This window comes from Mirounga leonina, unplaced genomic scaffold, assembly GCF_011800145.1.
Source record: "Mirounga leonina isolate KUSES-001 unplaced genomic scaffold, KU_Mleo_1.0 Mir_176, whole genome shotgun sequence".
In the NCBI taxonomy this organism is placed as follows: domain Eukaryota; kingdom Metazoa; phylum Chordata; class Mammalia; order Carnivora; family Phocidae; genus Mirounga; species Mirounga leonina.
Window position 1 is genome coordinate 35,304,926 of NW_023270454.1, and position 16,755 is coordinate 35,321,680.

At 36.4% G+C, this 16,755-nt stretch overlaps 1 protein-coding gene across 5 annotated transcripts in view; it reads left to right on the top strand.

Moving 5' to 3' along the window:
• The window catches only part of LRBA (LPS responsive beige-like anchor protein), an 834,672-nt gene that overhangs the window by 803,582 nt on the left and 14,335 nt on the right, over positions 1 to 16,755 (top strand). For all 5 annotated transcript variants that reach the window (XM_035022918.1, XM_035022919.1, XM_035022917.1 and 2 more), the window contains one exon: positions 14,724 to 14,825. In XM_035022918.1, coding sequence (XP_034878809.1) covers positions 14,724 to 14,825 — 102 coding nt within the window. The remainder of the gene's footprint in view (positions 1 to 14,723; positions 14,826 to 16,755) is intronic.

Below are 16,755 nucleotides of genomic sequence, written 5' to 3' on the forward strand. Positions count from 1 at the left end.
AAACATGTAGACTTCAGGGATTTTGTTTTTCACTTTCGTTTGAAAAGTACTTCGTGTTCTTTACATTATGGACCCTTACATTCTGCTCTTTATTTCTGGCCTTTTAGGAGGGTCTACTTTCAATTTCTTTTTTTCCTCTGTCTATAAATTTAGTTACCAAGATTCAGTAAATCATCTAAGACAAACCTAGGCTTGACATAAATAATAAATATACAGTTTGTTACTTAGCTAGAAATATTTAGGAAGTACTTTCTCTTGCCTTAAAATAATGTGTTTCATGCGCATACAGCATTCCAAACACAAGAAAAAGATTTTTTGTTTGGTTTTTGTTTTTACTTCCTTGACCTAACTGTGTTCTCTATGTTATACATGGTCATTACCAATGTGTACTCTGAGAAGTAGCTAAAAGGCTTATTAGCTACACTTATATGTAATGGCCGTTACTCAGAAATTAAAGTGTATTTTAGAACTAGAAATATTCAGCTTTTCCAGAAGGGAGAAATATATATTTAAATACCTTATAAATCATCCTAGAGATGGTTTTTACATGCATGTCTTCTAAAAAAATGAATCAAGTAGCATTGACCAAATCCTGGAGTTTGAAGTGAAGCAAATCTAAGTTCCGAGCTTTGCTGTGGTCCTTCTGTCTTGTCTGTAAAATGAAAGCAACAATAGTAACTGACTTAAGGTGTTATCAGAAGCACAGAATGCTTAGAGCAAATAAATCACCACATAAACACCATCCTTTTGGCATTAGAGTGTATATTATAATGTTATATTTTTCATAAGCACTTCATCTGTACCCTCTCATTGTCTGCAGTATGGTGGACATTAACTCCTAGGAATGCTGGTAATGAAAAGGAAAAAAAATAATAACATAACAGCACATCTAATAAAAATTTTAGAAAATTGTAATGTATCTTGACTAAATTAAATTACCTTTCTCAAAGTGAACCTCATCCTTTCTGGCCCTTTTATAGCGTCTGATGTCCCAATCTAATTTTGCTTTAGCTTTGAAGGATGAATCTGGGAGAAAGACAAATAGGCACTTTTTCATATAATGAGAATTTCCACACATTAGAATAGAAAAATGAACAAGTTGGTCCAAGCTTTTCAAAAGAAAATGACAAACAAAAACAAAGACATTTTTACCACGCGTGTGGACTGTGTTTTACACATTCATGCAAGCTGGTTTGGATTTTATAAGCCTCTGGCTTGTTGATGGCTCCACGATCCAGCTGCTGAAGTCAGAGCTTTTCAGATGAGGAATTTTAGGTTATGCTTATTCCTATGTTGTATCGCCTGGATGCAATATAAATGACCTTTTAAGAAACAGCCACTTTTTTTTTTTTTTTTTTTTTATATAATTTCAGTCTGGTCAATAAATGCACACAACGCCTCAACTTAAATTTTTGAATACAGACTTTTTTTCTTTCTTGAAGGGAAAGCTAAAGAAAACTAAGCTATTACTTTTTCTGCATTTTATAGGTCTCATTCAAGCATTTAGTTTGTGGGTTTTGTTTTGTTTTGTTTTGTTTGTTTTCAAAAATTATGAGAATAAGCTAGTAATTTTCCTTCCTAGGGTCATACGCCTGCGCCGTTTTCTACAAATCTGATGTTAGTGCTATATGGAAAGTTCACAGCTTTATTCCTATTTTTTAAAAATCATGTTATCCAGTACTAAAATACACATTGCTTGGGCAAAATCCGGCTAATTCAGCTGGATAAAACCTATATTTAGTATAACTTGGGCTTTTAAAAGGATATACATGTTTTATAAACTCTGCTTAGATCACGTGGCAAAAGCCTTGTTTTCCTGTATAACAGATAGTTTTTCATCTTTGACTCGTTTTGTGATGATTATCTCCTGTGGAATGCAGTTTTCTTACTGAGAAGAAAAATTAAGATACAATTCCATTTAGTTGTAGATTTTTAAATAAAATTAGCCAAGAACATTTTAATGAGAGGTATTTTCTACATGGATGCATATCTCCCGTTGCCCTAGTACTCTTTGTGTTTTAGAACTGAATTTGTGTACCGAAATGCTTTTCCTGAAACACTTGTTTTTCTATCAGAATAATGCTATACAGACTGTATATCTGCAAATTTTGGAGAAAATATCCCCCAGTGCCTTCAGTTGACATTTAAATACTTTAACCTTTGAAATGATTTTATAAGCAAGATGAAAATTTACAAAATAGTTATTATCTACGATTTTTATATTGTATTACTAGTTCATAAACTTAAAATTAAATGCTTATTAAGCATTTAAAAATAAATGCTTATTAAGTATTTTCAGGCTTCTGAGTAATTTTTTAAAAGCCACAGTTGATTAGCTTGAGAAACAAATGGTTGCTGACTGTGAGGGTGTTGTGTGGATGTGTGTATATAGTATTTCAGTAAAGTACTTTTCCATTCTCACATTCTGTTTTTGATTTGATTGAAAGGTGGCATTTTTTTTTCCTCTTTGCAATCAGACATGCTAATCTATGTCAGCTTTCTCCTTTATGGGAATGGCGTCTACTGGAAGAAAAAAAAAAAACCACACAACTATTTAAGTTTTTTTCATAACAACAAGATTCTGTTCTTTAAGAATATTTCAGCACCATTAATTAGAAAGAAGGTTTTATTAACCATAAGGCTAGCACTAACAGACCACAGAGCTGTTTTTTAAAGTACTGTATGCCATGGCTGCCCTGCTTTTTCTCTGTCTAAAACTTCATTTTGTTATACTCTCATCAATCACTTACGTCATTATCGTAAATCCTACTATTGTTAATTTTACTAGTATCACCCTAATGAGACATTCCTGCTACAATTAAAAATGAATTCTAACTTTCAGGCATTCTAAATTTTTTTTTAATGAATTTAGAATGATCTTGCCATATGACTGTAAATACCACTGATATACATGGACTACTCATCAGTCTGTAAGAAAAGTAGTATCATTATATGTCCAGGTGTGAATTATTTACTGGTTGCTTCTGTGCACATGTGCTTATGCATATGTACATTTTTGTGCACATATTTAGGAATTATGTTCTTTATCATAAAGCCTAATATGTTTTACTGAAGCTACTGATAAATCCTTATTCTTTGTCTCGCCAAACTATAGGTGTATGTAACACAAACAGTACTACTCTCTGTAAGTAGGTGTCCTAGAGCACCATCTGCTGGATATACTTGGGGACTTCATGTTGGTAAACTTGAAAATCAGTACTTGATAATGTCAGCTGTACTTTGTTTTAATTTAATTGATATATTATTTATGGTCATAAATGCCAAGGTACGTACATTTGTGTTGAACCATGTAAGTGTGTAAAAGAAATCACTTTCTTCCTTCTTTTTCCCCCACCCTCAGGTGGATTTGGAAATTTATAATAAGCTATTGTTTAAGGAAAAAGTAAGCACAACCTATACCTAATGAAACAAAGCATCAGTTTGTCATGAGACAAACTCTTACCTTCTTGAGATCACAGGTCTTCAGTAAGCTACAGTGGAAGAAAATTTGGATATTTTAACCTTATGTTCACTTGATTCTGAATATGAAAGCAATGCTTGAAACAAGTAGCCTTCTTATACCTTGACCCTTGATCCGATTGTCTAGAGCATGAGTTCTTGTATTTACCTCCCCGAGACCTTTCCTTGTGGCCTGACTTTTGGCGTACACTGTTGTACTAACACTAAGACTACCCTGTATTTTTCTCTTCTTCTTGAAGAATTCATCAAGTTGGGTTTGAAGCAGTATGTTGGCAGTGTTCAAGTTCAGGTGACATTAAACTACTACGTTTATGAAATTCTCCAGAAGGTCCAGGATGTTTAGTGCTCCATGATGTAATGCAGGCCCTCAAATTCCAGCAAAACAACTCTGTATTTACTGCTTGTAACTAATAGTAGATGTGGTAAAAGGAATTATATTCATATGGCAAATGAATACAACCTTAATGTGCACCATATGCAGAGTGGTGGGGTGATGTGCCAATATATCACATTTATTTACCTTGTTTAGTTGCAGAGAAAAATGACTATACCATTAAGCCGTAGGCTATAGTCATATAAATATGAGAACAGAAGAACTGATGATTTATGCCCTCAAATTGAAACTGAGTATCTTCATGTGTAGATTTTAATAGTGCCACACCAAGGAAAGTTGCTTGTCTAATACTTTATGCTCAGATGGAAAATTTAATTTAAAAAAATTGGTAGAACTAATGTAAGGAGATATAAGTTCCCTCTAGTCAACTGAAGTTCTCAAAAAAATTTTTGAATGTTTCTTCTTTCATTTAATTGAAACTGAATATGCCCTGAAATTGCAAAACTGCAAGCTACTTCTTCTGTCCCTAAAAGCGGGATTCTTCTAATTTTTGAATATTGGGGGTATGTGTGTGCGCATGCGTGTGTGTGTGTGTGTGTGTGTGTAACATTATTGGAGAACCACTACAAGGACACATTTAATCAAGACCTCCTGGAACAATGTATTAGACTGACTTTATCACCTTCCAAAAAGTGCATTTCATTAGAGAAATTGTCTGATAGTTTTGTGTATATGTACCTCATACTTTAGATATTCCTGAGACTATTAAAAGAGACCCATTTTTATATGAAATTAAATACTTAAATGCTTCTAATGATTTCTTTTACAAAGCAACAATTGCTCTAGTCTTTAAAGTAATTTTGCTCACAAATAGGCTTGGTCAGGCTTCAGATTCTAGATTGAAGTATTTTTAGTTAGGAAAAAATCCTTAGAATTCTTTATGCCTCCCATGGCTAAGGCTTCATGACTGCTAAACTTTTTAGCTTTTATTCTTGTAGCTTGTAATTTTCTACAACTGAGAGATTGCTTTATTTCCTTGGGGTGAATGGGATCAGGATGTTTCTTTTTTTTAATTGCGATAAAATGGACATATAAAACATTAGTTTCAGGTGTACAACATAGTGACTTGATATATGTATATATTGCAGAATGATCACCACAATTTATTTAGGTAACATCCGTCATCACACATAGTTATAATTTTTTTCCCTGTGATGAGAATCTACTCTTAGCAACTTAAAAATATACAATGTAGTATTGTTAACTATAGTCACCATGCTGTACATTACCAGGATTTACTTATGTTATAATCAAAAGTTTATACCTTTTGACCACCTTTGCCATCTCCCCTCCCCACCAATTACCAGTGTGTTCTTTGTATTTCTAAATTCAGTCTTTTTGTTTGTTTGGTTTTGGGGTTTTTTTCATTCCACACATAAATGAGATTATAAAGTATTTTTCTTTCTCAGTCTGGCTTATTTCACTTAGCATAATGCCCTCAAGGTCCATCCTGTTGTCACAAATGGCAGGATCTCCTCTTTTTTTATGAATGAATAATAATACACTGATATATATATATATATCCCATTTTCTTTATCCATTCATCCCTTGGTGGATACAGGTTGTTTCTATGTCTTGGCTATTATACATAATGCTGCAGTGAACATGAGAGTGTAGATATCTTTTCAAGGTTGTGTTTTCATGTCCTTCAGATAGATACCCAGAAGTGGAATTGCTGTATCATATGATAGTTCTATTTTTGATTTTTTGAGGAACCTCCATACTGCTTTCCATAGTTGCTACAGCAATCTACATTCCCACCAACAGTGCCTGAGGGTTCCCTCTTCTCTACATCCTCTCCAACACTTGTTATTTATTATCCATTGTTTTTGTTTTTGTTTTAAGGATAGTCTTAAGTGAAAGTGACTTTTTTTTTTAAGATTTTATTTTTAAGTAATCTCTATACCAACATGGGGCTTGAACTCCCAACCCTGAGCTCAAGAGACGCATGGTCTCCTGGCTGAGCCAGCCGGGCGCAGCTATTTATTGTCCTTTTGATAACAGCTATTCTAACAGTTGTGAGATGATAGCTCATTGTGCTTTTGATTTGTATTTCCCTGATGATGAGTGATGTTGAGCACCTTTTTATGTACCTGTTGGCCATCTGTATGTCTTCTTTGGAAAAAATACCTATTCACATCCTCTGCCATTCATTCATTCATTCATTCATTCATTCATTCATTCCTCTGCCCATTTTTTAAAAAGCAGATTGTTTTATGTTTGTTTCTTTGCTATTGAGTTGTATGAGCTCTTTTACTTATTTTGGATTTTATCAGATATATGATTTGCAAGCATTTTCTCATAGGTTGCCTTTTCATTTTGTTGGTGGTTTCTTTTGTTCTGCAGAAGCATTTTAGTTTGAAGTAGTCTTACTTGTTTATTTTTTGCTTTTGTTGCCTTTGCTATTGGTGTCAAATTCAGAATGTGTATATTTATGCATAGAAAAAAGTCCAGAATGACAGCCAGCAAAATGTTTTTTATTATGTTATTTAGCAATGGTTATTTATAGGTAATGGAATTTAGAGGCAGTTTTTTCATTTCCTTCTCCATAATTTACTAAATTATCTGAATGTTTTATAATGAGCATGTATTACTTTGATAATCAGAGACAATAAAGATACATTGGGGTGGAATACCTAATTATATTAATATACCTTCACTTCCTGCTCTAGGTTTCTAGATATTAGTTTTATCAGAATTTATATGGATTGTTAGGAAAGGTTGGAAAGTCTAAGAAAAGGAAGAACGGGAGAAATCAAAGTATGATTTTTTAGAAATTAAGAAACAAAAAAATGACAAAAAACAAAAATAATCAGAACCATCTCTAATTTTCACTTATGCAGCATAGGATCAGATACACTTTTGCTGAAAGGAGTGTCTACAACAGAGAGTGAAGATCATTCTACTATTACTAGTACTACTTTACTCCTAGGTGATACTTGCTGGATGTTCACTTCATACTGGGCACCATCAAAAGCGCTTTACACTCACTGATATGAGGAATTCTTAATTGTAGGAAACAAACAGGGTTGCTGGAGTGGGGGCTGGGGTGGGAGGGATGGGGGGACTGGGTGATAGACACTGGGGAGGGTATGTGCTCTGGTAAGCGCTGTGAATTGTGCAAGACTGTTGAATCTCAGATCTGTACCTCTGAAACAAATAATGCAATATATGTCAAGAAAAAAAAAAGAAGAAGAAGAAGAAGGTAGCGGGAGGGGAAGAATGAAGCGGGGGAAATCGGAGGGGTAGACGAACCATGAGAGACGACCGACTCTGAAAAACAAACAGGGTTCTGGAGGGGAGGGGGGTGGGAGGATGGGTTAGCCTGGTGGTGGGTATTGAGGAGGGCACATTCTGCATGGAGCACTGGGTGTTGTGCACAAACAATGAATCATGGAACACTTCATCTAAAACTAATGATGTAATGTATGGGGATTAACATAAGGAAAAAAAAAAAAAAGCGCTTTACATAGTAGTCCTGTGTGGTAATTACTACTGTTATCCTTGTTTTATAGATGAGGCACAGAGAGATTATAAATATGTCTTTACTTGCTGCCCTGGGCCTTGAAGCTCCTAGATCTTACTGAAACTATGAGAACATGCCCAAGGGAGGTCACATAGCTAGCACTCTAGGCCAAAGGTGCCATTCTTTTTTTTTTTTTTTTTAAGATTTTATTTATTTATTTGATAGAGACACAGCGAGAGAGGGAACACCAGCAGGGGGGAGTGGGAGAGGGAGAAGCAGACTCCCCGCAGAGCAGGGAGCCTGATGCAGGGCTCAGTCCCAGAACCCTGGGATCATGACCTGAGCCAAAGGCAGACTCCTAATGACTGAGCCACCCAGGCGCCCCCAGAGGTGCCATTCTTGATCACTAAACTGTACTGCACTTTTATTTTGATTAATTGCACCATGAGCTATAGAAAATTTGATGCAATCCTGTCACTAAGGCATGCTTTGTATTTACAAAGGACAATACAGAGATAATTTTGCTAAACTGAATTCTTAGGACAGTATATATCATTAGGATTTTGAGTTTTTATTTATTTTTATTTAGTTAGTTTTAAGATTTTATTTATTTATTTTGAGATAGAGAGAGCATGAGCAGGGGGGAGGGGCAAAGGGAGAGGGAGAATCAGACTCCTTGCTGAGCAGGGAACCCGTCCTGGGCCAGGACCCTGGGATCACAAGAAGGCAAACGCTTAACCCACTGAGCCACCCAGGCACCCCAGGATTTTGTGGGGGTTTTTGTTTTTTTAGAGAGAGTGCTCAAGTGGGGGAAGGGGGACAGAGGCAGAGGGAGAGAGAATCTTAAGCAGCTCCACCCCCAGCACAGAGCCTGACATGGGGGGAGTGGCTTAGTCTCATGACAGTCTTAATGACTCTGAGGTCTTGACCTGAGCCCAAATCAAGAGTCATTGCTTGGGATGCCTGGGTGGCTCAGTCAGTTAAGCATCTGCCTTTGGCTCAGGTCATGATCCCAGGGTCCTGGGATCGAGCCCTGCATCAGGCTCCCTGCTTGGCGGGAAGCCTGCTTCTCTCTCTGCCTGCCACTCCCCCTGCTTGTGCTCTCTCTCTCTGATAAATAAATAAAATCTTTAAAAAAAAATTTTTTTAAAGTCATATGCTTAACCAACTGAGCCACCTGGGTGCCCCAGGATTTTGTATTTTTTAATATCATTACACAATTTAGGGTTATACTTTAAGTATACAATTGTAGGTACATACTCACACAAACACATTTTCCAGTATTGCTTAGAAGAGAGAAAGAAATGCACACAGAGATGGAGACAGAGAGGAGGAAGATTATAAACCAAGAACTTAAAATGGAATTTTGTACCAACATTATCTTGTCTTGCATTAATAATTCTAATATTATTTACAAGAGGAAGCTACCAAAATTTGCTGTCTTATGGTTGTCCCATCCTAAATGCAGCTTTGGCTTATTTTCCATAGTCTATATGTTTAACCAAATTAGCATGTTTTTCACCAAAGAGACCACGATGAATAGAGAGGGGGAGAAGGGTTTGTGGAGATAGAAGGAATAGAACAAATTTCAAATAATTTCCCTTTGCATAATTAAAATATAGTGTTATAATTCCCATCGGGACATTAGGAAGTTAATGGGAAAGGTTTAAGGAACATTTAGTAGCTAACCTCATTTCCGCCTCAGAAAGCCATTTCCTTTGTCGGTTTGCCGTTACGGTGAGCCACATGAGAAAGCTTAGTGTACAGTTTTCACATGACTTTTTTTCCCTCCGTGTTGTAGTAATCAAAATGTAATTAAAATGGAACAAAAGGCATGTGCAAAATAGAAGTATCCATCTTTAGGAAATGACTGGCATATATTATATAATACTTAGATTATAAAAAATCTATGTATACTTAGTAACATATATTTAGGTTCTTAAACTTGTGTTTTCTTTCAGAATGAATACTCTATTGAAATGATTTTTTTAACAAAGCCGGGTTTCATATTTTGTTTTACTTCTCTAAGAGGTCAGATGGTATTACATTTTAATAATGTGGAAAATTATATCAGTTGTTTTTATTTAAGGACTTTATTAATTGCTGTGAAATATTCATTTTGTATAAAAATTCATTTGTAACAAAGAGTTTGAACTTCAGTACAGCTTTTTGACCTTTCCAATTATAGGTATTTATAATTTGCAGGTTTATAGTAAGGTAACAAAACCTGATCCAGTGACCATTTAGAATCAAGTCATTTGCCAATACAATACTATATTTTATTCTCCTCTTGGTTTCCACAGTGCATTACACATAATATATATCCAATAAAGCTGTTAAGTGAACAAAGGAGTAAGTGAATGAATGAGAAAGCAATTGGGAAATGTTAACTTTTGGTCCAGGAGTCATCTAAACTAAGTATTAATTGAAAGAACTAATTTAATTTCTACAAACATAGGGATAGGGAGATATTGAACCAAACTTTGTTTCATAATAAATGGTATTTTAAAAATGAGGAATGAGTGAAGGGGATTCTCTCTCTGCTAATAACATATTGAAACTGCTAATGAGAACTTCGTAGTACATTTTGAAGTAATTTAATTTTCGTAAGACTGAGGAGATGATGCCAAAAATACCAAGAACTTTATTTTTTAAAATGTAAGTCAAAAGTTTGCCAGAAATACATGTCTGTTTGGTTTTTACCTGGATTATTAATTCTCCTTGCCTTAATGGAGACATATCTTTTGAAATATTTTTCTCATTGAATATTTATGAACAGGGTGCTAGAGAAAATTACTTTTTCCTCTTCTCTTCTTTGAGGTATAACTCTAAGTGGTTCAGGGTCCATTTGCTGGAGAAATATACTTAGTTATGAGGGCACCAAAGAAACACATTTAATAAAAACACTTGTTATTCTGCCTAATGGTGTAAAACATGTCACCTAATATTTTAAAACATAGGTCCAGTATAAATGCTAAATGGGTATTATGGAGATCCTGTGCTGCTTAAATTCAAGTTGGGTTGTTAGAATAGTGTCTGTAAATTTGTACTGATATTTCCAGTATTATGTACTGAGAAAAGCACATCTGTAAAAACTGGTGTGTCCTGGTATTCTTGGCAGGATTTGGGCTGTCTTTAATCTCCTTTGACTTGTTCATCTTCCTTTAAGGCCATCCATAAAGATGCACTGAGTATCCTTTTCAGCCTTTGGTTAGGATTTGCATCAGTAGTTATAAACCTGCTCTCTGGACAAAGACACCCTTTCCTTTGAAGTAATTGCTCAAGCTTTTCAAAGCAGTCCAAGAAGTCTATCCTCTTTCTCTTTTTATTTTTCTTTAAGAAGAGTTTGAAGTGTAGCCCCTTAAACTAGCAGCAAGATAAATTTTTCTCTCAGCTTTATTGAAAGCCATGACGATTTTTCAAGCAGTAGGACTTTAAAAGATTCTTAAAGGAATCTGTTCTGCTTTATGATCTAGCTTTTGGTAGATCCTACTACCCCAGGAAGCAAAAGTAAAGACTTCTTGTATCCATTAACACTGCAAATTTTTATCAATGAATTAATCTGATATTTTTCAGAAGACTTTTTTTTTTTTTTTTCTGCTCTTTGCTTTAGAGACTTCAGTAAAAAATGGTGATAGCTTTGGGGTCTTTGAAAAAGTAATGTATGGCCAGTATTGTTTTATTTGAGCTGCTTTCTTCCCCTCCCCCCGCCCAAGTATTAACTCTCAGGGCTGGCATGAGGATGGGATGTGAGTGCTACCATGGCAATGAGTTACATGGTTCCTAGATTTCGTTTCTAGACTTTCCAAACAAATATGCACAGATATGGAGCAGTTTTTTAACCTTTCCTTTCTGTAGGAGGTTATTGCTGGGCTCTGTGATCCAGGGTGATGTACAGCAGTGTAACTACAGAGAAATAAATAGATTCTGTGAGCCACATATAAAGCCTGTGTTCTGCCTCTGATTTCGCCTCTACCCTTAGTAATTTTATTCCAGGTGGTCCCCAAAATATCCGTTGAATTTAAACAGTTTGGATCTGTTGGATTTAAGTCCCATATCATATAATTTCTATTTGCTCTAGTGAAATTTTAATACTTAATCCAACAAGTATTTACTGTGAACAGATTTTTGTGATGACAAAATGTAAAGAATACACTCAATCTGCATAGCAGATAATAAAGGAAGTACACAGTTCAGTCTTTAAACAAGACTGCAAACAGCTTATTTTAAGAGGATTTGATATCCCTCCTTATATTCTTGTATGTGGATTTTTAGGGGCTATTAATGTGTATTTTCTAAAGGGGAGGGAATGTTAAGTAGCACAGTCTTCTTACTGGAAATCCAGCAAGTGTTTGTGAAACCAGTTACCTGAGAACAACCCAATGGTCATAAGTTTACCCTTATGTTTTTAATTTGTTGTTTTTCTTTTCCTTTCCTTTTTTTTTCTTCTATATTTCCTGAACTGTCTAACCTGCTTCCTGGGTTAGAGAACATTTTGCCAAACTTTGAAGCCAAAGTCCCAGCACTGAACAATTCTTTATTTAGAGATCAGGCTCTAGGAAAAGAAAAATCTTTTTCAGTTTTGAAATCATGCAGTATGTGTGTATCTTCTGACTTGTGGAGGGAGAAATGATTGGTATAATGTGGATCATTTGGAAACTTGTATTTCGTAAGTAAAGCATACTTACAAAAAATTTTAATTATGAGTTTACAAAAAAGAATGCTTTTATCTCAACCCACTTTATGGGCTTAATCATGAGGCTTCTTAAACTCTAACTTTATAGTCCTAGAAAATTCTCATATTTCAACTCTTATGTTAAATATAATTAGCAATTTTCTTACTTCCTCACTATGTCCCCGAGAAAAAATTCTTAGATCTAGAAAACAAAACGTTAGCACTGACATGCCTAAATGACAACATTTTCTGGGTCCATTATCCATCTGTCCTTTGTTTACTTTGGCTTACACTTTAGATTGCTTTCAGTTGCCATCAGTTTTCCTTCAAGCTTTCATTTCCCACTAAGGAATTCCAAGACAACTCAAGTTAAAACACAAATCTCTCCACCTCAATAAAATAGTAACTTATGAAAACAAAAAAGGAAAAATCACATTAAAAATGTATTCCTTAGAGCTTAATGATTTTAATTCTTGATTTTAAAAGGCTGCCAATATATATAATTAAACATTAATTTTGAAAATAATGTACAGTATTTTGTAGAATGTAGAGCCTCTTGGGAAAGGGGGAACAATGAATCAGGGCTAACTCTAGGTAACCTTTTAAAACATACTTATTTCTAATTTTTGTGGCAAAGCTGATCTCTAACAGAAAGTTAAGTAGTTCAGATTGGCTTACATTATTTCCTCTTTTTCTGAAAAAAATTTCCCAAATTTGTGTACTTTTTAAGGAAAAAAACATAGTTGCTCTTATAACAAATAATTTGTGGTTTGCAAAATGTCAAATGAACTTTGTAATTAAGGTGGGTTTCCCTCACAGTTTATAAACTTTGAATCAAAAGAAACCAAGCCCCTTATTCCACTCATGCCCTTGCCTTTTAATATGTCATTTGACATCTCCCTCTGTCACTAAGCATGGAGGCCAGTCCCAGTGTCGGGCTGCACATGGCACAGCCGATGCGGTTTGATATGATGGCCCTCTACTTACATTTCATTGCAGAAGTACTTAACAGTCCCCAGAAGCCACGAGGCACTCTGTGGGGACACAGCTATACATTATGTACGACAATAAATGCATCGTAATAATTCTTTGTAATGGCTAGACATGAAGTAACTGTAGGCTCCAGCTGAAGGGGGGCAGGAAGCACAGAAACTAGGCCCCTATGTCCATAGGAGAGCCTCCCCGCCCCCCCCCCCCCCGTTTTTGGTCATGGATCTCGGTGCATTCAGTAAAAGCTTCCTCCCTTCCTCCCCTCACCATCCTCCCAGAAAAACATAGGCATGTACATATATTTTGCATGAAATTTCAGAGAATCCACTGTGACCCATCACAAAAACCACTGCGTTGGAGGCTAGTTTGATTTTTTTTTTTTTAAAGATTTTATTATTATTTGACAGAGAGAGACATAGTGAGAGAGGGAACACAAGCAGGGGGAGTAGGAGAGGGAGAAGCAGGCTTCCCGCTGAACAGGGAGCCCGATGTGGGGCTCGATCCCAGGACCCTGGGGTCCCGACCTGAGCCGAAGGCAGACGCTTAACGACTGAGCCACCCAGGCACCCCGCCAGTTTAATTTTTTAACAGCCAGTATTTGCCTTTCCAAGGACAGTAGGTTTCTGCTGGATTTTCCCGGCCTACCTGAGAGGATAACAAGTTGTTCCTTCCACAGCTGGTGCTAGAGACCTTTTTCTGGGCATGTTTGCCCATTTTGAGTTACACAGTATCATTTATCAATCTTCCTGTGAAACCAATCCAAATCGAGGAAATCTAAGCATGCTAATGGAACACTGCTCTCTAGTCCCATTTATAAAGGCTTTCTGTGTCTTTGTCTTTAGAGACTGTAAAAGTGGAGGGCTACTGTGGTCTGAAAATAGTGTTCTTCAGGCTAAATAAGGAATTCAGCTTATCCTTGCCACTTGGCATGAATCAAGAGCCATGTCCTCTTTATCTGAGCTGGGCCTGTTTGTGGTGTGGGTTCCTTATTAACCAACCAGGTTTTTTTCTTCTTTTTATTTTGGGACTGAGATACAGGATGACTTCTTCTATTGTGAAAATGTCTGGGAACATCTTCCATTATCTGGATACTCATTCTCTGTCAGCCTTTCCTCACCTTCCTCCTCTAGTTTTCAGTCACTATCAGAACTACGTGTAAGAGTTTGCTTTATTTCCCCTCTGTTCTTTGAACCACAGAGAAATACCCTCTGTGAGGTTTCTATATCAGGAAAATACATAAGATTAGTAAATAGGCATTTAAGAGAGGGGCTACTTTGAGATATCATGTCCTAGTTCAGACTGTCTTCACTACAACAGGGATCTTAGGGGCCAATGGAAAAGGGGGTGGTGCTGCTGCCTACTTTTATAATCATCCATCTATAAATCATCTAATCAAGGGGCTTATATTTATATTTGGGAAGTATCTGAGTCATTCTACAATGCAGATCTTTGTCTTATTTTACTCTGTGTTTTCAACCACTGTTGCTTTATAATCATGTAAGGATTAGAAATTTAGCAACTGGTCTTCATACTCTAGCATGTAGTTTGGATCTAGGGCTAAAATAGCGTTTTGGGACAGATTTCCAAACTGTGAATTAAAAATTTAGGCATTATAGGAATTAGGAACAAGTTGTTGGTTATTTAAGTAGAAGGAGCTGAGAGAGGTAATCTCCTGCAGGAACTTGAACTGATTTGTTTTTATCTGTTTCTTCCTAAAGGTGAGACCACCACTCCTCGAGCCATTCTGACCGGCCACGACTATGAGATCACTTGTGCTGCTGTCTGCGCTGAGCTAGGCCTGGTGTTAAGTGGTTCCAAAGGTAAATCTGTGGTACCTTCATACAATGTGTGCATTTTTTGGTGTTTGGCAAGGATGGATTTGGCACTTTGTTCTCTAAGCTATGCTGTCTGTGTTACAGTAGCGATTAGCCATGTAGGACTATTTAAATTAACTAAAATGTGTAAGTTAACTATATAAAGTTTAAGACGAGTTCCTTGGTGGTGCTAGCCACTTTTCAGGTGTTCACTTCCCCCCACATGACTGTGCCTACTGAACTGAAGAGCATAAATACAGAACATTTACACCATTGCAGAAAATTGTGTTTCACAGCATTGCTCTGAAGAGGGAGGCAGGGACAAGGAGCATCTTTGTCTATTTGTTTATTCTTCTGGACTCTAGGCTGGTTTTCATCTCACACCTGGTGGGAACTCGACCTGGTCTGTTTTAACTTCCAAATCTCAGAATGAGGCTGGAGCCGGGATGGCATTGAGAATGGAGTGGAGAGCTACTTAAGCTGGTTTGCCTGGAGGTCTGCCCTTGCAACAACATCATGTATTTAGGCCAGAGATATTAAGCAAGCTTTCAGAGAGCACACACCACAAATCAGGATCTGACCTGGAACGGAGCTGTTTTTAATTCACTACTTATTCCATCTCAAGAGTTTATCCATTTCTCTGTCTCTCTGCCCTGAGCTGAGGTCTGAACACACAAAAAAAGTACTGTAGTCCTTTGTCTTTGAAGGTTATCTGGTGGGGATGCATTGAGTATTTGACTCACCTTATCTGTGTCTCGAACTATAATACTGAGTCTAGCCAACAAGACTTACTAAATATTCAAAGGGATTGTATTTAAAAATTTAGTTGGTCAAGGCAATGAAATAATGGTAGCAAGAATTCTATACCTACTAGATTTTTTTCCTTCTTATACCCAATAATTTCATATATCCTGAGCAAATATAAGTACTTAAGACTATACGGGATTCACGGAGAGGTAGACGAACCATGAGAGACGATGGACTCTGAAAAACAAACAGGGTTCTAGAGGGGAGGGGGGTGGGAGGATGGGTTAGCCTGGTGGTGGGTATTGAGGAGGGCACATTCAGCATGGAGCACTGGGTGTTATGCACAAACAATGAATCATGGAACACTACATCTAAAACTAATGATGTAATGTAGGGGATTAACATAAGAATAAAAAAAAAAAGACTATACGGGATTCAGATTAGACACAGGGGCACCCGGCAGCTCTTGATCTCAGGGTTGTGTGTTTGAGCCCCGTGTTGGGTATAGAGCTTACTTAAAAATAAAATCTTAAAAAAAAACCCAAAACACACAAAAAATTAGACATATAAAATGAACCTATCATAGTAAAGGTCATCCTTGTCATCCTTGCTTTGCATGGTAGTGCAGGACCATAAGAATGATAAGAATGACCATACAAGCTGAAAGCCATGTAGAGTGATCGCAACAATCAGTGGGGGACATTTGGGGTTGTTTCATGGCTTTTAAAATTTTTTGTCAAAACATTAAAAATTCGCTTACACAGTTTTATACACACACATATGGGCACAAAAAAACCAGGTAAACTCACATTTACATAATACACTGTAATTTAAAAACATTAGAAACTTTGAAAATTAAAGTGTTTTCCTCATGAGAAACTTATCAAGAGTAGAGCAGTGGTTGCCTCCTTCTCTTTGTATAACTTAAGATAAAGAATGGAATCTTTTCTGTGCTTTGACCAGTTGTCAGACTCCTTTCTAAGTTTTGGTCAGCTTCCAACATTTTATCTTCTGTGCATTCAACATCATGAAACATCCCCCTTGGGTTCCTTTAAAGTGAAGGTTCTTGCTGGCATCACTACTTCTGGGACATCATCATTCTTGTTACAACCCCTTTTCTAATCTATGTAAGTTCACCTTCACGGATTTCCTCTGGCTACATATCTACGGTCTCTCAGCAACGTCAACG